The sequence below is a fragment of the Phascolarctos cinereus genome, unplaced genomic scaffold (assembly GCF_003287225.1).
Source record: "Phascolarctos cinereus isolate Bilbo 61053 unplaced genomic scaffold, phaCin_HiC Scaffold_726;HRSCAF=1367, whole genome shotgun sequence".
Lineage (NCBI taxonomy): Eukaryota > Metazoa > Chordata > Mammalia > Diprotodontia > Phascolarctidae > Phascolarctos > Phascolarctos cinereus.
Genome location: NW_027556098.1, coordinates 264,647,164 through 264,670,068, shown reverse-complemented (window position 1 = coordinate 264,670,068; position 22,905 = coordinate 264,647,164). Strand labels below are relative to the sequence as shown.

General features: G+C 36.7%; 1 protein-coding gene across 2 annotated transcripts in view; it reads right to left on the bottom strand.

Annotated features, from left to right (window-relative positions):
- NCAPD3 (non-SMC condensin II complex subunit D3) overlaps nucleotides 1-22,905 on the bottom strand; it is a 106,608-nt gene that overhangs the window by 72,068 nt on the left and 11,635 nt on the right. For both annotated transcript variants that reach the window (XM_020968758.1, XM_020968757.2), the window contains exons 4-15: nucleotides 16,965-17,149; nucleotides 13,459-13,626; nucleotides 13,281-13,342; nucleotides 13,014-13,101; nucleotides 9,976-10,109; nucleotides 6,183-6,255; nucleotides 5,569-5,694; nucleotides 5,174-5,423; nucleotides 4,629-4,691; nucleotides 4,250-4,342; nucleotides 1,812-1,885; nucleotides 1,113-1,247 (exon numbers count right to left, since the gene is read on the bottom strand). In XM_020968758.1, coding sequence (XP_020824417.1) covers nucleotides 1,113-1,247; nucleotides 1,812-1,885; nucleotides 4,250-4,342; nucleotides 4,629-4,691; nucleotides 5,174-5,423; nucleotides 5,569-5,694; nucleotides 6,183-6,255; nucleotides 9,976-10,109; nucleotides 13,014-13,101; nucleotides 13,281-13,342; nucleotides 13,459-13,626; nucleotides 16,965-17,149 — 1,451 coding nt within the window. The remainder of the gene's footprint in view (nucleotides 1-1,112; nucleotides 1,248-1,811; nucleotides 1,886-4,249; nucleotides 4,343-4,628; nucleotides 4,692-5,173; nucleotides 5,424-5,568; nucleotides 5,695-6,182; nucleotides 6,256-9,975; nucleotides 10,110-13,013; nucleotides 13,102-13,280; nucleotides 13,343-13,458; nucleotides 13,627-16,964; nucleotides 17,150-22,905) is intronic.

Genomic DNA, 22,905 nt, shown 5'->3' with positions numbered 1-22,905 from the left:
ATAAGCATCTATTTAGTGCCTGCTCTGTGCCAGGCACTACAATAAGCACTTTGTAAATAGTATCTTATTTGATCCTCGTACCAAATCTGGGAGATGGGTTCTATTATGTTCCCCATTCTATAGTTGAGAAAATTGAGGCAGACAGGGGTTAAGTGACTTGCCCAGGGTCACACAGCTAGTAAGTGTCTGAGGCCAAATTTGAACTCAGGTCTTCCTGACTCCAGGCCCAGCGCTTTACCCACTGCACTACCTACCTGCCTCTAACTGAAATTATTAATTCAGGCCTTCAAATGAAATCAAATGAAATTAGTGAACTTGTGATCAAGAACATAAGGGGTATAAACATAAGTGAAAAAAAAATGTGAAGGCATCTAGTAAAAATACTTAAACATTTATGTTATATAGGAGGCCAAAAGAAAGGGAAATGGACAAAGTTCAGCCACAAGTTATTATAAACCAGCACTTACTGAAATCTTAAATTAAGTATTAAAATTTATCATTATTAGATTATATCAATGTTCATGCTGGTGATGTCAAATCATAAGGGATTGATTCTAGAAGTAAATATTGATCAAGATAAAGCATAAATCAATATCTATTCCAAGGAACAAATAAAATACATGCTGACAGAAAGAAGAAGTCAATATATTTATTGCTTTATGTTTTCTGGCCTGAAATACAGAAAATAAACATGCTTTCGAAGTGCTCCAGCAACTGTGCTTTTAACTAAATTATACATGGTTTAAATGGAGCTGCTCTCATGGCAACACCACGTGCATATTTCAGTTTTATTTAAAAACTGATTCAGACCTCTGGCTCAACCAAATTAGATAAGGAAAAATGTACTGAATTTATATGGGAGCATTTTCAGTTTAGCAAAAATCAAGAGGTTAATTGCCAAGATTATCTAGAATAAGTACTTAGCATTTTCAGGTAGAGTATGGCAAACCAGTTGCAATTAAAGTCTACATCTTCCATTTTCTCTTTATATGGGTAGCTAATTAATAGATTACATAGTTTCTGATAGTCAAATATATAACATGTGCTAAAACAATTTTTTTCCATCTTATGCAATTAATACGAATAAGGACCCATAATACCCATCACCTCACCATAAGGAGGTCAGTAAGAGATTGCAGTGCTTGCTTCCGAACAGAAACTGCAGGGTCCCGACACCGATCCTGCAGGGTTGATAAGTCTTCTTGGGTACATGGGATCTGACTGTGTTTCATAATACTAACCAACACCTGGAAATCATATTTTAAAATTTTTATCTTTTTTATTCTGAATTTTAAACATAAAAAGAGCATTTCTAAAGACAGAGCAGAACCAAGAGATTTCTGTATGGAACTGTCACTCTCCATTTCACAGCATTTTTTTAAAGTATCTAATAAATTCTACACATTACTTTCAAAACTGCCCTGCTTGTCTATGCTCCCTTCTGTACTTCCTCTACAAGTCACATATTCATACAATTATATACATTATATACTTACACATACATATCTCATATGGGATGATTACGATGAATGATAAACATAAGAAGGGCACAAAAGGAAGGATAAGGAAATCAAAGATGTAAAATTTTAAATTTTCTAAAAACAAAAGTCAATAAGAAACCCTGAAAGTCTACACTGCCCTTTTCAATGCTGCAATACTTTTACTACCACTTGAGGTTAAAGATTAACAGGCAAGTTGGGAAAGGTAAGTTAAATAACATATATAACCTTAAGATTTCCCAAAACCCTCTCTTCTACTAGGAAGACTCTAGTGCTAGTTATTTACATAGCAAAGTTTCGAGAAAAGTGTACCTGGAGTGCAGATTTTCTAACATTAGTCTTCTCATCACCAATTCTCTGTCTCAGCATGGTCAGGATATCGTTTCCTATTTAGAAAATATCAAGGAGTCACTATGATACAAAATCAACCAAATCTATAACCTCATCAACATAACATAATAGAAAATCCTAGTCTAAGAGTGTTTGTATTGAGTCTAAGAAATCATCGACTGGAAATGTAGTAGAAAAAGTAAGAGGGGGAAAGATGAGGACCTTTATTGATTACCTGGCATGAGTACAATTAAAAAAACCAAAGGTTACTTTTTGCTTAAACAACACAAGATGGGACTACCTGTACTTTTAATCTAACAAAGTTTTATAACATGAAAGCCTCATTAAATTAATAAAACTTGAAGTCTCCTGGAAAAGGCTATGCAATAGCAAATCTGTAATTTGCAAAAAGGAAGTCTGGAGTTAACAAGAACATTCAAAACAGTTTTGCCTTATTTAACATATTTTGTAAATCCACAAAATCCACAAACGGCAAATTAAGATTTAGAATTTAACTTGAGTAGAACACACTACTGTCAAGCCTATCAAAACCAAATCTATGAAGCCATAAAAACCAGTCTTCCTAAACTGCGAAGAATATTAATTTGAATAACAGTAATCCTTTGAATTTGTAAAGCATACTTCAAAGTATACCCCAATCCTCACAATATCGCCTTAAGACAGATATTACAAGGAACTTTATCCTCATTTTACAAATGAGGACAATAAAGCCAAATTAGGTAAGTGAGGTATGTAAATTCACAGAGTGAGCCCATAAAAGAACTGAGTAGAACCCAAGTCCAGTTTTCTTTATAATGAACCTTGTGGACAATGAAAAGATCCCAGGATATTTTGGGCTCTGTCAAAAACATGTAATAGGAACTGACTACAACCAGTACCTGCACTACACCCAGGGTGAGTAGCATACCCTGCCACAAATTAAAACTTGAAATGACAGTGGTAAGGTGGCATAGTAGGAAGAACTTTGCATTTAGAGTCAGAAGGCCAAAATTTTGTGTCTTGTCTCCATAGCTCACTAAGTCATGCAACTGTGGGTAATTAATTCACTTTACCTCTCTGCATTTGTAACTGAAAAATGCCATGTAAATGTAAACATATGGCCATACGGTGAAAGAGTTAAAATTATAAAGAGTCTCAGAAAAGCCACATAATCTAACCCCTTCATTTTACAGATTAGGAAACTAGGGGCCAGGAAGATGAAGTCAGGTCAACAAGTATTTATTACGTGCCCATTATGTACCAGTCAATCAATCAAACAATAAACATTTATTAAGTACCTGCTAAAAGCCAGGCACTGTGCTAAGTACTGTAGATACAAAGAAAAGCAAAAATCCTCCTTACCCTCACAAAGTTCACAATGTAATATAGGGGAGACAACACGCAAACAACTATGTAAAAACAAGATATATACAGGAAAAACTAGAGAATCTTGGAGGTTAAGTGAGTTGCTAAAGTCATCTAGGTAGTAATCAACAGAGGTGGGATTTGAACCCCAATCCTCTGACTCCAAAGCTAGTGTTCCTAGCTTTTCCATTGCAGTCCTGACAATCATTAACCAACTATAAATAAGGGCAAATTAGCAGTGCAAAGTGAGTACATAAGCAATACAAGTAACTGATTCACCAAATGATTACTGATAATCACTATTAGTAAGTTTAAATTTCAAACTTACTAGTAGAAAAGTATTCTGAATAGTCAATTTTGGTAGATCCTTAAATATACATTTCACAAGGTAATAAGGTTTTGTGTTTTTTTTTTTTTTTTTGGCTAGGCAATGGGGTTAAGTGACTTGCCCAGAGTCACACAGCTAGTTAAGTGTTATGTGTCTGAGGCCGGATTTGAACTCAGGTCCTCCTGAATCCAGAGCCGGTGCTCTGTCCACTGTGCCACCTAGCTGCTCCTATAAGGTTTTAATCATGGAGTCTAGTTAGAACAACCTAACAGAAATAATGATAAGATAATGAAAACAAGGGGATATTTAAAGAGGAAAGTATTCTGGTCTCTTTCCCAACCCTCCCAAATTAATGACAAACAAATCAAACTTTAATGAAAACTGTTCAATGACTAGACCTTTTGAGCTTGCACCTGATTTAGAAATCATGGCACAACTGTTCTTACTGAGAATAAACCATTTCCTAATTTTCACTAAGCATTACTGGTGATTTCTTATCTCAAGACAAAAGAAAACTTACAAAATAAAATATGATTTAACATCATGACCACCAGTATTAACTTTAATAAATCAGAACTACACTTTTAAGAAAAAAGGCTTCACTACTACAATGAGGAATTCAATCATATCAGAACTCTAAAATGGGATTATTGCTTAAGGCTGCCTAAAACCAAATTAAATATTATTTAAACCTCAAGTTTTTTCAGAGTAACATAACTTGACTTACCATCAATTCCAATTCTTTCACCACCACTGTCAGTATCTGTTACATTTATAGTTTTAAAAGTACTAAGTGTCTTTCTTGGACAGTTAGAAGGACCTTAAAAGACAATAAAAACAGAGAAAAAGAATTAAGGTAAAAAGTTATTACACCATTTATTTGATAGCATGAGTGCAGCATGTCACTATTGTAGTTGCTCATTTTTCCACTGACAATAAACCTCAATTTCTTTCATCAAGCAATAATGTACAATATTACATAAATACAAAACTCTAAAGCCAAAAAGCAACAATATACCTACTTCAAATGTGACAATTTATCTAGATAAGAGCCAAATAATAAAAAGCCAATTGTTTCATAGTTTGAAACTAGATTGGTCCATTACCTTCTGTGCTTCCTGGTAAAGTAGTAGGACAACTATCCACCTGTGAGGCAGCATGACTGGAGGCTGAACAAGTGGAAAATTCATTATCATACATCATAATTAAACAGATAGCCATCAAAACCAAGATAATTATTAAGCTAAACCTAAATACAATAGACTAAATGACTATAAATGAATCATGTTCTTCTCTTTTCAATATACATGGACAATAGTCATATCTACTTAACATTTAACAAAACATGGCAATCTCTAGAAACAAAAGCAGCCAACAATCTAAATAAACATTAGGTAACAAAGCCCCTTTAAAAAATATACCTACTTAAAATTCTACAAAATGATTTTCAACTCTAACAGACAGACAAGTCTATTTAAAAACAAGTTAGATAACAGAATCTACTAGAATAGGTATTTAAAAGGGTAGAAAGATATCCTACAGCATCTATTCTTTTTACAAGTCCCCTATAGTAAAACTATCTAAATTCTTGATATTTATTTAAACAAAATAAAAAAAAATTTAACCACACATACTGCAGCCTGCACACTACCTTGTAAAATCTCAAGTATGTTATCTGAGATAACAGTAGTTGACATCTCCAGACAGTGAACAAAACTTGAGAGTGCCTTGCTACGGACAGTAGGTGCCTTGTCTGAGCAACGTCCAAACATCAGTTCTTGTACTAAAAATTTGTGCTTTAAAAACTTCTGCTCCTCTAGGGAGAGGGAACTGTCCAGCTCTCTTTCAGGATATTCCAAGAGAGCTAGGACTACATCGAGAGTAAACACCCTGTGTGAGATCTGTTGAAGCAAAGAACATAAGAATCATCATTAGTTGGGAATTTAAAACGTGAAGGGATCTTTCTCATATGCCATGCAACCTTGCAGTCATCCATTGTTTGCAGTGCCATGTCCAAGGATCTATAAATAAGACATTTCTTCCTACCTTTGCACTGCGAGAATATCTGTAAAGCCAGCGAATGAATGCAGCATACTCTAAACAAGGGAGTTTACTGAGCAACCGTGCCAATGCGTGAGCTGCATAGGTCCGATATTCTGATTTATCCAAAACCTGAAACAGAAGAACAGTGAAATCTTCTGGGATCAATACACTCTTCCCTAATGACAAGTCATTTTCAGGACCGCATAGCTAAGTGAACTGAAACTAGTCAATTTATCAAAAGTTAAAGATCTTCAAATTTATCAATAACAATAATAATAGCTAGCCTGTATATGAAGCTTTAAGGTTTACAAATGCTTTAAAAATATTATTTTATTTGATTCTCACAATAACTGTCTGAGATAGGTGCTATTATTACCTCTACTTTACAGATAAGGAAACTGAGGCAGACAAAGGTTAAGTGATTTGCCCTGGGACACACAGCTAGTAAGTGTCTGAGGCAGGACTTGAACTCAGGTCTTTCTGAGTTTTATCCACTGAGCCACCTCGCTGCCTCTAATTTTTTTTAATAGTTTTCCACTGAAGACATTGACTATGCACATGAACATAAAATTCCAAATATCATACATAAATATGCACCTTACTAAGGCAAACAGTACCTTGGAACAGATATGCTGCAGAAGGATACGAAGAACTGGAAATACAACTTCTTTTAGTTCATCCACTAGTGAACTATTCAAAACATAAAACGACCTTACTGTTAAATCAGAATAAAACAAGTTTTAAGCACAACAGTTTCTCTAGATCTTCTCCTTGAAAACCACTTTCCCTACATAAGGGAAAAAAAAATCAACAAACTTCCCCCACATTTGAAAAGACATTTCAATACAATAAGGAGTTAAAAGACAGCAGTCACAATGGAGTCCGGTGGCATTTAAACTCTGAAGAGATACCATCCAATAGACCATTTTATTTATCTAGGCAGAAAGAAGTAATGAGGAAGCTCTATGCTCCTTTTTACTAGTTACTGGACTAATTTTTTGAAGATCTCAGCTTTCACTGTACAGCCACTCCCCCTCCTGATACCAACACCCTAACTCTTAAGGGAACTGCTTGGGGCATTCCAAGGTTAAGTGACTTGCTCAGGAGATCACAGCCAGTATGTGGCAGAAGCAAAGCTGTCAAGTCTTTCTGACCCTGAAGCCATTCTCTACCCACTATACTACTTTCATGTGAAATACAGTAAACCAGATGCAATCAAAAGCTAATTTGTGTTTGTACAGGTTCAAAATATATTACATTAAAGTCATGGTAATAACTCTCACCACCAATTCCAGTAGGATAAGAGTAACCCAAAGGATCACTATGTGGTAATTCATTAAAACACTGACAGTTTAATAGATAAAGTAATATTACTTCTTTGAAGTTTGGTGTGTATTTGGTGAGTTATATACAAAGTTACAGTGCACAAATTTGACCTTCCTTTAACACAAGCCTACTTGTAGCATCATTTATACATCACTGTACTTTCGCTCTGATCAAGATTAACATACAATACTCTGGTCAGTTTCCCTCTTAGCTAAATATCAGACTAATTAACAATTAGCTAATCAACTACCTTTAAGCAAAATAATTACAAAATCCCTTAAAATCACTGTTCAGTCAGTTATTTCAGTTGTGTTCAACTCTTCATGACCCCATTTGAGGCTTTCTTGGCAAAGATACCGAGCGGTTTGACATTTCCTTCTCCAATTAAAATTGCTAGCAAGATATTTAATCAACTCTAAAACATATTCTTCAAAGGTATTCTTTAACCCATAGATCATCTACATGCTACACAATGTAATAGAGATGTCAAATTCACCAGGGTGCTAATTTAAATCTGATTAAACTGTAATTGGGAAATGATTACCAAAATAAATAATACAATATAGATAATGTTAATTCATGATTTTCTATTTGCGTTTGCCATCACTGATGTAATTAACCACTTTTATGTCCAAATGGTCAGAAGGGATCACTCTTCTAAAATGAGATCTCATTTAAAGAAAATACATACACAATACATACACATGTGCATATATACGTGCACAAAGACACGTGTGTGTGTGTGTGTGTGTGTGCGTGCACACGTGCATGTATGCACTGAAAAATGATACTAATTATAAGCTATACTCAGTTTTATTGTAAGGCTAATTTGTGAAGGAAAAAAAGAATAATCTATATTCAGATCAATTTCACATTCTAGGAATATACACATACTAGCCCATCATTTTTTCTCCCATTTCTCTTACCTCCACCTACTGCAACAATTCAAAAACGTGAATGAAGAAATCTATCAGGAGCAGCTAGGTGGCACAGTGAATAGGCAGGGAGTCAGGAGGATCTGAGTTCAAATCCCACCTTTGACACTTACTAGCTGTGTGAACCTGGGCAAGTCACTTAACCCAGACTGCATCCAAAAAAAAAAAATCTAAAAGTAATGACATATCTAATTTTAAAATATTAATTTAAATCAAGCAACAGAAGGTTACATATACGTAAAAAACAACTTTTACATTTTTCTAAGAAAAACCCAATTTATTTCAATTTTATATTAGGATCAGATTGGACACTGAAAGGGAAAAAGAGGAATGGAGTTGAGAAAGGACCAATCCAAAAGGGGAAGGGAAGACAAAGATAAGGACAAAGGAAAGACAAGGGAGAGAAACAGGCAGAAATGGGAGGAAAGAGAAAACTAGACCTACATAGAGGTAAAAACATGGCAGGTAGAAAGTAAGTTCTGAGGAAACTTAGTCTTTTGTCACATTCTATAATTCATTTGACTTCAGAATAAGTTATCATTAGTTAGTGCTGCTCTTTGAAAATTGATTAGATGATCAACCAGTGTTCACAGATATTCAACGACTTGAAGTCCTAAAACCTGGGAAGCTTAATTCTAAATACAAAAGCCCCAACAATTCAATAGGAAGCCAGTTATTCTTTAGACTGTGGCAATGGTACCAGAGCAATTTTACATTACTAGGCTACATAGAAACAAAGGTCCCATCTATACAAGAATATTGATAACAGCACTCTAAACTTGAAACAAATGAGGAACAGCTGAAAAAAAAATCTAAGTATAAAAGAACATTCCCATGTAGTAGGAAATAATATAAATGCTTCAGAGAAATTTGGGAAGATTTGTATGAATTGATGAAGAACAAAATAAGCAAAACCAAAAGAACAACATAAACCACATTTACAGCAATGGAAGTGTAAATATCACTAAAGGGAAGCTGAATGTTAAGTAATAGAAAAAAACAATGAAGGTCTTCAAGAACAAATATAGAAGTATATCTCCTCCCTCAGGCAGAGAAATGAAAAACTACTAGCACAGGATACTGCATACCTTGTTAGATAAAGTTCCATATTGGATGTTTTTGATTAAATGTTTTTCTTTATCACAAGGAAGGGTTTAACTAGGGAGGAGGAGTTACGTGGAATGCAAAGATAAAATACATTGACTAAACTTATAGAAAATGGCTAGATAAACTCAAGCTGAAAGGGACTGATCTGCCCTATCACCTGGAAGGCCCCCACTCCTACACCAAACTATTCCAATTCATGGTCAGAGAAAGGACACGAACCTTGTGAACTGTGCTCTTTCTGAAATATCTTATTTTGATCTCCCTAGACACAATTAGAACAGAAAATTTAGCCTTGTGGATTTTATGTACCTTTGTCCCACCAATACCACTGCTAAGAAAATATCCTGAGACAGGGAAAGCTCGCACATATACAAAAACATTTAGTTCAGCCTTTTCGTAGTAATAAAGACCTAGAAGTGGGCACCCAGTGATTGCAGAATAGCTGAAGAAATTATAGTACATGAAAGGGACGAAATATTAATATATTGTAAAGAAATGAGAAATGTGAAGAATTCAGACAAATCTATAAGGAAGATATAGAATAAAATAAGTGAACCAGGAAAACAATGTACAGAATAATACAATAGTATAATGGAAATAACTAAAGAAATACTTCATAACTATAATAAATAAAGTGACCATTCATGAATCCAGAAGGCATATTACAAAGGATGCTTTCCCCATTCAGCAGAGGGATAGTGGATTCAAAGTGTAGAATGGGGCAGACACATTCTCAGACATGGCCAGTTTATTTTTTTCTTTAATGCCTTGATTATGAAAAACTATAAAATATGAATATAAAAGAATATTCTTATGTAGTAATAAATAATAAATATGAGTGCTTTAGAACACTCAAGCAACAGTCCTATGGGAAGGAGGAAGGGGAGGTACAGTAAATCACTAAAAAGTGAGAACAATGTAAAAAAAAAATCAATGCATTTAAAAAAAACATCAAAATGTAGTAACAGAAATCAGTCATAGAGCCCAGAGACCTAAGACAGGGCAGTCCAAAGGAAAAAGAGCCAGAGTGTTTGTGCTTCACCTGATAAACTGGATTGCATGATTTCTACTAGTGACAGTTTGTGAGGTGATATTAAGGGGTGCACGGTGAGATCCTTCTCCTGCTTCGAACATGAGTATCACATTTAGCAATCGATGGAAGAGGCAAGTGATGACCTAAAAAACACAGTAAGTAGTGTTCAAAATTCAAATACGTTAACAAAGTTGCCTATTATACTATATCCAAAAGCAGTAGAAATAAATTGTTTTTTTTTCCTACTTAACATAAGAAACATTATTTCTTTGATCATCTTCAGGACCTAGACAAGGGCAAAAATGTGACTAGTAAAGTGTAAAAGAATTGCTTATAGCTAATTAGTAATGGTATTTTTCTTCCCACCCACATATACAGGACAGAATCTGACAGACACAAGGAAGAATAAAGACAAACATTTATAAATGGCAGAGAATTGAGAGGCGATGTAGCATAGTACACTGAAAACAGAATTTGGGAGTAAGGAAACATGGGATTAAATCCCATTTCATACACTTACAATCTATGTGACCACGGGCAAGTCACTTAACCATTCAGAGTATTTGTTTCCTCATCTGAGACATGGGGATAACAGCTGCCCTATTTATCCCACAGATTTATTATTTTAAAAAAAGTGCTTCGCAAATACAAACTCAGTATCTAAGTGAATTATTGTTATTAGAATGCTGTCAATACCCTTAGGTACAAAATGCAAAATACTAAATGTTGGACCTAAAAAAATATACTTTCATATCTATGCTTTTAAAGGATGTCTTGAAGGGAAAAGGGATTCAAGGTACAATATTGTAAATAATTAGGAAATCAAGTATTTATTGAATGCCAACATGGGGCCGTGCCCTGTGCTAAGCACTAGGAACACCAATACAAAGATTTAAACAATCTCTACTCACAAAGAGCTTACATTCTAATGGGAGATGTGACAAGTACATATGAAAATATATATAGCATAGCACAAATATAAATACAAATACAAATATATAAAAACTAATTAAATATAATGTAGTTTGGAAGAGAAGGCACTTGTAACTGGGGAAATCAGGAAAAGCTTCACACAGAAGCCTTGAGATGCATTTTAAAAAGAAAGGGATTCTGATATAGAGGTAAAGGGGAACTTTCAAGTCATATGACGTGGCAAGTACAAAGGTACAGGGACAGAAGATGGAGTGAGGAACAAAGAATTTGGATGGATCACAAAGTATAGAAGGGAGAATACCGTCCAACGAAATTGGAAAGATGGTCTGGGGCAAGGTTTTTTTTCAGGCTTCCAAAGCTAAAAAGAAGAGTTTATATTTGATCCTAAAAGCAACAAGAAGCACTGGAGCTGGCTAAGTAGGGGAGTAACCTGGTCAAATATGTCCTTAAGGAAAATTATTTTGGTAGTATTGTGTAGGATGGAATGAAGTGGGGACAGATTTGAAGGAGAGAAACCAATTAGGAACTTGTGGCAATAATCTAGGGGAAAGGACCTGAAATAAGGTGGCAGCCATATGACTGGAGAAGGGGTCAGATGCAAGAGATGGTGTAAAATTGCAATGGCAAGATTTGTCAACAATTATGTATATGTGATGAAGGAGAGTAAGGCATTCAGAATAATGCTGAAATTATGAATCTGGGAGACCGGAAGTGTAGTGGTGTCTCCAAAATAAATTGGTAAATATGAATGAGGGGAGGATTTTGGAGGAAAGATGAGCACAGATCAGGACATGTGGAGTTTAAGGTGTTTTTGAGACATCCCATTTAAAATGTCCAATAGGTAAATGAAGATGGAGACTGGAAGCTCAAAGGAAACACTGGGGCTAGGAGTTATCTGTATAGAGATGGGAGTCAAACCCACAGAAGCTAATGAGGTCACCAAGACAGAAAGTACAGAAGGAGAAGAAAAGAGGGCCCAGGAAGAATCTTGGGGAATGCTCATATTCAGGGCACATGAGATGGTTGAAGAGTCAGCCAAAAAGATTGAGAAAGTAGTCAAACTAGTAGTATATGAATCAGGAAAGAGCAGTATCAGGCAAAGCCAAAAGAGGATGGTAAAAAGCATCAAATACACAACATACATACATTAGGTATACTGATACTAGATGCCAACCAGAATAACATTTTAAAGCGTATGTTATGTATCTTGTTTTCTTATAATGTCTCAATAGTCAGGGCACCACTAATGCTTATAACATTTTCTTGGCAAAAATAAGACAGGACACAATCACACCAGATATTTCCCAAAAGGTATTATTTGGGGACCACCCTAAATAACTGGCATTTGTACATACCAGGTTTATTAACAGTTCCACAGAAAAGAAAATAAGACAGCTTGATGATTACTTCCGTTACTGTTCAACTGTAAGCGTACAAGTAATTGTCATGGAAACCTTGGGAACTGTGTGACTACCTATTCTTTCCTTTATAATAATATGTCAACAAATATTTTTATAAGAGCATGTCTTTGTTGTCTGGGAGCTCATCTGCCCCCCTGTGTAATCTGAAATACAGGTCTGCATCTAAAACTGAACAATAAGTTGCTGCAGCTACCAAATGATATGCCATCCAACTGGCACTAAACAAAAGATCATGAAGGACCTTTCAAAATTGTAATATACAAACTATATATTATGTTAAAAGATCTCTAAATTAAATAATGCTTTTGAAAATTCAATTCATGTAATATTTATCAAGCACCTACTGTGTAACATGAAGTATAATGGACACAGAAGATACCAAGACAAAAAACAAAAACAACAACCAAAAAAACCCAGTTTTTTCCCTCAAGGAGGGAAAACAATTCTATTAAGGGAAAACAATATGTCTGTGGAAAATTAAACACAAAGTAGGCTCCAAGTAATTTCTAAGGAAAAAGCTTAAGTTTAATATGAAGGACTGTTTTTTAGCAACAGAATAGGGATTGCAAAGAGCACAATAGAAGGACAGGTTAGAGCAGGATAAGCCTGACATGGATAAACATAAGAAGATGGTCTGAGGAGCTTCTTTATTTAAATTAAACAGTTAATAAATTAGATCCTGATTTCCTTTACCTTATCCCCTTCCCCGTGAATGGAGGAACACAGCAAATGCAGTCCATGATAGGCCAATTCTGGTATGTATTTTGCTTTGTCAATGTTTCTAGATAAAAAAAAGAAGCAGCATTAGCTAGCAGATATGATTATATAATTAACATAAAGACTCACCTCTTACTTCCACAAACCATGTTTAAACTAATTAATAGTAAATGCTAATCAGAATATAGACAAAAAAAATTACCATCTAGTACCATTTTAAAGTGCAGACATTTAAAAGCTCACCTGGCTTCTAAAGTCTGAAATCCATGAAGAACTGGTTCAAAACTGGTTAATCCAACTAAGATCTAAAAAACAGACACCAAGAAAAGACTTAATCTCTGACTGTTTACCTTGGCCAACTTGCTAAAAAGCCCGATTAGTGAAGGATGATATACTTATGCCTCTTGGCCCCTTCAGTTACCTGTATACAATTTTGCACACACTGTGGCTTTTCTTTCAGGGGGAACTTGGGCAAAAGTCTTAAAAAATTCTTCATAAGAAGGAAGATGGCATCCCGAATTTGACAAATGTCACGTACAGAAAAACTTATATCATCCTCATCATCCTCTTCTTCTAAGATTTCATCCATCTAGAATAAGAAACAAAAGGGGCATCACTTTTTACCTAAGGTTAACTACTTTATCCCAATGGACTAACAAGAAAATCCAGTAAAGAAAGGACAGTAGTTGAGGCACTTCATTATTAAGAGTTCCTATGCTTTTAGAAATTTTTAAAAATAATTTTTATTTTTTGTTAACTGTATTTGACAAACTCTATCTGTCATAATCATCTCCACATGCAAAGAAGAGAAAGAAGATAGTACGTGAAATCATAAATCTATTACACCCTGATTTTTCTGTGTTAGTTTTATAGGTGACCTGCCTATCTGCGTCTCCCTCTGTGCCTCCTTATATAGTCTCTTTCTTTTGAGTGGTGGTTTTGTTCTGTTTTCTAATGCTTTGATGATCCTCCTGCACTCTTGGATGGTATTCTGGGGACCTCTCTGGTCCTGACCTATATAGCACCTGGGATTCTGCCATTGGTTTTAAGTTTCACTGGGGTCTGTGCTCAGAGTACTACCAAGTTTCAGGCCTGTTTAGATCTTCCAGAGAGTACTGCTTTCTTCAAAACCCTCGGGGACTGTTCAGATCATTGTTGCACACTTTCAGAACCATTATAGACTGATTTCTAGATTCAAAGTCTGAGCTTTGCAAGTGACTATCCTCATGTGACAGGTCAGAGGGTCTGATGGTGTTCAAGGATTCTGCACCCTCCCTGTTGGAACATTAAGGTCTTCTTGCCCTTTGTACACAATGCTGCATGTTCCAGAAGTACTGAGAATATTTCTGGTATACTTTGGAAGAATTACAAGCAATGTGGTGGCTGCAGCTTTTGTGACTGGACCCCTTCCTTAATGCCTAATAACCTGGGCTGAATAAAGATACTTACTGGTGTAACTCTTTGGATTTCCTGATTATCATTCAGTCTGGAGCTCTTTTTTTTATCTCAGCTGTAGTAACTGTGATAGAGCTGAGCTGTTCTGTTCCTGTTCAATCTGTCTTAACCAGAAGTTAGTTATTTGGCAATCTGATGTCATTTAAGGTCTACATTAATTCATTCAGTCAATCAACACGCATTTATTAAGTACCTGCTATTTGCCAGGTTTAGGCAAGAGGTGAGAAGGCCTGGAACCAAGCTGATGTGAGTGGAAAGAAGGGCTCAAATGTGAGAGATTGCTTAGGTAGAAATGGCAAAATTAGATATGTGGAATGAAGGTGCTGGGGACACAAATGCAAAGCATAAAAATATACATTCTACCTGTGTTTTCACTACCCACCAAAAAGGTACCTGAAACAAGTGGTCCATATGATCAGTGAGCCTAGTATTAAGGTTGTGAGGTGTATTTAAGTTTGTTTGTTTGTTTTTAGGCAATTGGGGTTAAGTGACTTCCCAGGGTCACCCAGCTAGGAAGTGTCAAATGTTTGGTCTGAGGCTGGATTTGAACTCAGGTCCTCCTAACTGCAGGGCCAATGTGCTATCTACTGAGCCACCTAGCCGCCCCCAGGTGTACTTAAGTTTTAATAAAAACTGATTTACCTAATCTGATTTAACTGACCCCATTTCTTTCAAACATTCACTGTCATGTGCTAATATGTATGGTTGATTACATGATTCCTATTTTATACTTCTAAATAGAAACTATCTTTTTTTTCAATCCTAATTTACTAACAATGAATTCCAGGAAAACTAAATAGCAAAAATTAACGATGAATAAAAATAATATAAGTCTTCACGTATTACTTCACTTCAAACAAAAGGAAGGAAGTGGTGGTAGCTTACCTAAGTCAATCAACAGAAAACCTAGGGACCCAGTATCAGAAGGGTATGGAGAGACTAACTGGATTTCTGAACTTCAGTTTCACAATAAACCAACTGTCTACTGAACATTTCAAACTAGATGTCCCATATATTTAACATATTCAAAACTGAACTCATTATCTTTCTCCAAAAATCTACCCCTCTTCCAAATTTCCCTATACTTCCACAATCCTTCCAGTCTTTCAGGTTCATAATCTTAGCATTATCCTCCATTCCTCATTCTCCTTCATTCCACATATCTAATTTTGCCATTTCTACCTAAGCAATCTCTCACATTTGAGCCCTTCTTTCCACTCACATCAGCTTGGCTCCAGGCCTTATCACCTCTTGCCTAAACTACTGCAATGGTCTTCTAATTGGTCTCCCTATCTCATCTTTCCCTATTCCAATTCAATATATACGCTACTGCCAAAGTGATTTTCCTTAAGCATAGGTCTGACCATGTCACTTCACTATTCATATTCCACTATTCACTGTAGCTACTATGGCTATCTATATTTCTTCTATGATCAAATATAAACTTGTCATTTTGGCTTTTAAAAGCCTCTACAACCTGGTCCCAATCTATCTCTGGTGCCTCATTACTCATTACTCCCCTTCCTACGCCTTACAGCGCAGCTAAACCAGCTTTCTCTCTGAACCCCAACTCCTGTCTTTGTGCCTTTCCACTGGTGATCCCCTATCACCAGAATGCATTTCTTCTTTGTCTACACCTCACAGAATCCATCATTTCCTTCAAGACTCAGATCCAGCACCACCTTCTACCTGAAGCATTTCCTGATCTCCCCGCCTGGTTCCTAAACTACCTTCTATTAAAGTACCTTGCATGTAGTCTTTATATATTTATATAGGTACATGCCATTTCCAAAGAGAATGCAAGAATACTTGCGAATACGGATTCATCATATCTGTAACCCCGGAACCTAGCACAGTGCTCAACAAAGGCTTAATAAAAACTTGTTGATTGTTAGTCTGGTGACTCAATGATGAGAATGGATGTCTGGAAGGAAGGGACAATAGCAGGGTTCCCCTAGCCCATCTAAATATCCCCACATTGCATTAATCATAACCCTCGTGGCTATGTCAATAAAAATCATCTTTTATATCATCACTGATACATAAATCAGCAGCTTCTATATAAAAGTAATAATAACAAACATGTACTATGTTTTGTTCAGTTGGCTTTTTTGGATTTTTTAAAAATTTACTATTTTTACTATTCAATTTGACAAGCATTTATTAAGCATTTGCTTGAGAAACATTGTGCTAGATAGTGGGAATGGATATAAAGACAAAAAATAGTCACTATCCTTAAGAAGCTCACATTCTCTTGGGCAGGGATGTAAGGGGGTGGGGTAGGGAGAGGGAAGGTAGAGATACAATATGTACATAGCTAAGTACAAACAAGATAAGTGTAGCCTTATTAGCTGACCTGAAATTTTAAGATTTTATAAGATGATGTGGAAAATGATCATGGAGCTCTAAGCTTAAAAAAAAAATCTCAAAATCCTACAATTACTAGTATCTTTTAAATTTTCTTCTTCTTACCTCACCGTCCTCTTTTCTGGGTGGTTTTCCTCTCTTTCTATTTCCTCTTGAATCAGCTTGAGAACTCTTGGGATGTTCTTTTTTTCTTTTCCTACTCAAGTTAGATTCTTGAGGCCAGCTCTTTTTTAGAATCTGAAGACATTTGTCAAACATCACTGGATGGAACACTTGATTAGCTATGCTACCTGTTCATAAAGAGTAAAGCAGGTAAAGATTTAATTAATCTTGACATATGTCCAATTACATTACAAATGAATAAAAAAATCCATAAAGTAAAATTTCAATTGTTTTAAATAACTAAGAAAACTGTACATAGTAGAGAGAGAGTTGGCTTTAGAGCCAAGAAGACCTGATTTCAAGTTGTGCCTATGACCCATAGTACTTGAGTGAATTTGAGAACAGCACTCAAACTCTCAAAGAGTGTACTGTCAACTCTCTTAACACCATAACTCACAGTGAAAATGCTGACTTACAGTGATAATGGAATTATCCTCATCTGGAATACACTGATTACTTATTAATGAAATCCCAGGTTCAGTTCCTATCCCTATTCTTTGAATAATTTGAATAAATTGAGAAAGAAATCAGAGACCAAGGAAGAAAGCATTCACTTTTGGTTTGCAGTTCACATATAACATGCAAATTTTCCTTGCACAGAATCTTGTCATAAATATCAAACAACAAAAAGAATAATGCTAGAGCTAAATGTATTTCCTTTCCATCCCCGAGAGTCTATACTCAAGTTCTATATTAATTTATCATCTTACCTCTAGAGAATTTTGGTACTTTTTCTTCCAAGAACATGAAAATGTTCTCTCCAAAGTTACCAATGATCTCTTAGTAGACAAATCTAATGGCCTTTTTTTCATTTCTCATTCTCCTTGACCTCTCTGTAGCCTTTGCAATCAAACATGTCCTCTTCTCTCCTCTGGCACTGCCATCACTGTAGTGCAGGCCCTCATCAACACACACCTGGATTATATTGTAATAGCCTGCTTGTGGGTCTGCCTGCCTTAATTCTATCCCCACTCCAGTCTATCCTCCATAAAGCCACCAAAGTGATTTTCTTGGCATAGGCTTTAACCATTTCACCTTCTACTGAATAAGCTCCAGTGGCTGCCTATTACCTTTAGGATCAAATGCAAAATTCACTGATTTGAATTCAAAGCCCTCCATAACCTAGCCCCCTCCGACTTTTCCAGTTTTCTTACATCTCACTCCCAGCCAAATACTCTTTGATCTAATGACACTGCCTCCTGGTTGTTCCATGAACAATACACTCCAAGCCTACTGGCCTCCTTTAAGTCAGGGAATCTCATCTACAGGAAGCCTTTCCCATGCCCTCTTAATTCAAATGCCTCCTTTCTCTTTATTATTTCCTATTTGTCCTGTATTTTCCTTATTTGTACCTACTTGTTTGCTTGGTATCTCTCCCAGTACATCCTAAGCTCTTCTAAAGCAAGAACCATCTTCTACCTTTTTGAATCTCTAGTACTTAGCAGTGTCTGACACACAGTAGGTGATTAACAAATGTTTACTGACTGTCAGTTAATAAACTGATTTTCTCTCAACCCCTCATGACTTCTACTCCAACACTACACTGAAACCTCTCTAAAGTCATAACTTACAAACTTATCTACATACCCAAGAACCACTTTTTTTTCAAGTCCTGGTCTATCTCTGATTCTGCTAAGTCATTTGGAACTGTTGACTATACCGTCCTACAGATTACTCTCTCTCTCCTTCCTTGAATTCAGAGCTTTTTTTTTCTTTTAGTCATTTTCATTCATGTCTGACTCTCTCTGACCTCTTTTGGGGTTTTCTTAGCAAAGATGCTGAAGTGGTTTGCCATTTCCTCCTCCAGCTCATTTTACAGATGAAGAAACTGAAGCAAATAGGGTTAAGTGACTTGCCCAGGGTCACATAACTAGTAAGTGTCTGAGGCCAGATTTGAACTCAGAAAGATGAGTCTTCTCAACTCCAGGCCTAGTGCTCTACCAACAGTACCAACTAGCTGCCCTAATTCAGAACTACCATACTTTTAAAAACTGATTATCTTTGTACCTTTCTAACTATTTCTTGTCTAGCCCCTAATCTTTTTTTTTTTTTACAACCAGTTGATGTGGTGATTCCCCAAATGACTGTCCTTGACTTTCTTCTCTCCCTTGGCAATCTCAATCACTCTCATAGCTTCAACAACAGATTCTATACAGATATTTCCAGCCCTGACCTCTCAATGGGCTCCAGACATACCCCAAATGCCTACAGGACATCTTCACCTGCATATTTCACGGGTAGCTCAAATTCTACATAACTGAAATCAGGTTTATTATCTTTCTCTCTAAATATGCTATTCCCTTTGACTTCAATGTTTCTATCCATGGTACTACACATACTATTACACAGTCTTTCATATAAAAAGCCTTGGTATTATCTTTGATTTTTTCTTCTCCTTTATCTCTTATATCCAGTTACTATGAGATATGATTCATTTGAACCTCTATTCTAGTACAATCAGTATTATCAGTTTGATATGATTCCATAGGGGTAGTGATTATAAGTTCTGTATATTAGGCCCCAGAGCTGTGAATTGCAGATTGGAAGTTCACTTGCTTAATCACAGGAAGCTAACTAGAGGCACTGCACTTTTGTTTTACCTTGTTATGTGACCAAGCTAAGTGTGGCGGATATTACTCAATTACATGGAAAGTCTCTCAACTGATTTCTGTACCTCTGAATCACTTTCTCTTGTCCAATATGAGCTTGTGACTATCTTATGACCACTTAATCAGTGGCGATGCCCCATGCTCTGCCCAACCCAAGACCCTGCTATTGACATATCATTTCTAGCTGATACATCACGTTTTGACCTTTGAAGCAAGGTCTATCAACCAATGGGATTCTGTATTTTGTGTGGTCCCTCTACAGTGTTCAAGTATCAAATCTGGTATCAAGCTTTATAAAAATAAGGCCCTGGAAGAAGGGGGCATCTCAGATCATGAGGAAGATTTGAGGTAAACTTTATTTGAGGGGACCATGGACCCTTTAATAAAGTGCCCTTGGCTTGGAGCTCTGCTTCAGTATCTTTTATTGTAGGCTGGACAACTTAAAATCCCACATTATCAAATCCTGTAAAGTTCATCATCTCACATATATCCTCTTTATTTGCATCGCCTCTATCTTAGTATGAGGCCTTGTCACCATAAACATGGACAACTGCAACAGTATCTTCTTTTCTTCTTTCATCTCTACTCTTTCCATTTTGCCAATCAATCTGTTGTACTATTTTGGGGGGGGGTGGGGGTGGAAGATGGAGCCAAGGTGGTGGAAAGGAGCCTGAATGTTGCCTGAACTCTCCCCAGTTTCCCTCGGAAACAATTTTCTAGCCCAACAAAACTTAGAAGGACTTCAGGAAAGGTCTGTCTCACATGGGTAAAAGAAGAGCACAGCCCAGTGCAGGCAGTGTCTGGGCAAGCCAACAGGAGACTCTTAGCCACAGCACAGATCAGCAACTGAGGCCCCAAAGTTCTGGCTCAGCAGGCCAGTTGTAAGGCCTCCAGCCCCAGTGGGCAAACTACCAGCCCCAGAACCCAGGGCACAACAGGCATGACTAGGCCAGGCCACTCTAACACAGTGAGCAAGCTACCAGCCCCAGAGGCCCCAGCACTGAAAGTCAGTGACTAGGCCTTTGGGCCCAGTTCAAGAAGCTTGGGACAGTGCCTCCTGTATCTCAGGAGCAGAGCTCAACTTTTAAAATGAGCAAAAAACCAAAAAAGGAGCCCTGACCATAGAAAGCTATTATGGTGACAGTGAAGCTGAAAACACAAACTCAGAAGAGGACAACGATGTCAAAATGCCTACATGCAAAGCCTCAAAGAAGACTATGAATTGGTCTCAAGCCCAAAAAGTCCTCTTGGAAGAGCTTAAAAAGGATTTTAAAAATCAAGTAAGAGAGTAGAAGAAAAATTGGGAAAAGAAATGAGAGTTATGCAAGAGAATTATGAAAAAAGAGTCAACAGCTTGGAAAAGGAAGCACAAAAACTGACTGAAGAAAGCAACTTCAAAAATAGAATTGGCCATATGGAAAAGGAGGTACAAAAGCTAACAATTCCTTAAAAATTAGAATTGGGCAAGTGGAAGCTAATGACTCTATGAGAAATCAAGAATCAGTTACACAAAATCAAAAGAATGAAAAAATAGAAGAAAATGTAAAATACATCATTGGAAGATCTGTTATACTGCTCCCAGAATAACCTGATCAGTCATGTCTAACCTACACCCAAAATTCTTCATATTTTACTGGCTACTGAGGAAAATTCAAACTCCCTTGCTTGATATTCAAGACCTTTCACAATGTTGTATTATCTGCTTTCTAATAGTCTCTCACTATTACTCCCTTCTCATATACTAAGCTTTAGCCAAAGTGGATTCCATCTCTGCCTACCAAGCACCTCCTGAGAATTCCTGTATCCTATGCCTTGTTGTCAGACTGAAATGACCACCCTTCCACTATGACTTTGCCTGCTGAATTCCCACCTTTAAATCTAATCTCTAACCTTTAAATCATAACTCAAAAAGACTTCACTGATCCCCCTGAAGCTTCACATGTTTACATTTAATGTTTACAAAATGCTGACAATAATCCTGAATTAGGCAACACATGTAATTTTTTCCATTTCTTAGTGATAAGGAAACTGAGGTCCATATAAATAAAGTGACTTGCTTATAGTCACAAAACTAGTAAAGGTCAGAAGAATGATTTCAACCCAAGTTTCCTGACTATAAATTTAGTTCTCTTCACCATACCACACTGCCTTTACTCTCCCACTTTCTTTTGTAACTCCCTAATCCCTATATAATTATTTGCATTTTCATCTTATCTCCCCACTAAACTCTAAGCTTTTCAGGGCCATGAGCTTTCTCTTTTGAATTTTATCTCCTCCAACACCTAACACAGTGCTACATTCATGAAAATTTCTTGAGTAATTGCTGAATAAGTGATCTCTTTTGTTTTCCCATTTAAAGAGATACAGATCCAGAGTTCTTTATTTTTGCCGAGTATAATGGTGTACACCTGTAGTCCCAGCTACCAGGGTGGCTTGAGGTTAGCAGATCTCTTGAGCTCAGAAGTTCTGAACTTCAGTGAAGCAAATCACTTTATCCTCACTAAACTGAGCATCAGTATGGCAGCGAGGTGACGTGGTTGATAGGGCATTGGGCCTGAAGTCAGGAAGACTCTTTTTTCTGAGTTCAAATCTGGCCTCAGACACTTACTGGCTGCATGACCCTGGGCAAGTCACTTAATCCTATTTGTCTCAGTTTCCTCATCTTTAAAATGGTGGTGGTTGTCCCTTGTCCTCAAAAAGGACCAAAATTACATCACTATGTTGGGGTCCAACTATGGCTGATCAGATCAACCACAAGCTTGGAAGGCTCTGCCACAGGATGGGCACAAAAAGTCTACATGAATATTTGGAGTGGAGATGTCTCTAAATCTGTGCAAATAACATTTCTTTTGAGATACTGCAATTCTGCTTTGCCCACAGAACACAGCACCTTCTTTGATGTGGGCATGCTACGCTTGGCTGTCCTGTGCCAAAGTTGCCCATGTCACAAAATCAATTCCAAAGTTCTCCAGAACCTTATATGTAAAATGAGCTGGAGAAGGAAATGGCAAACCACTCCAATATCTTTGCCATGAAAACCCCAAATGGGGTCAGGCAAGAGTCATATGTGATTGAAACAACAGAAAAACAACACCACCACAATAAGTTCCCAGGAGCAGGGGACACCAGGTTGGCTAAGGAGGGGTGAAGCAGCCCAGGATGGAAACAGAACCTGTCAAAACTCCCATTTCAGTTAGTAGTAGGATTAGGTCAAGTGAGCAGCACCTGCACTTCCAGCCTGGATGAAAGGAAGAGAAAGAAGGGAAGAAAAGGAA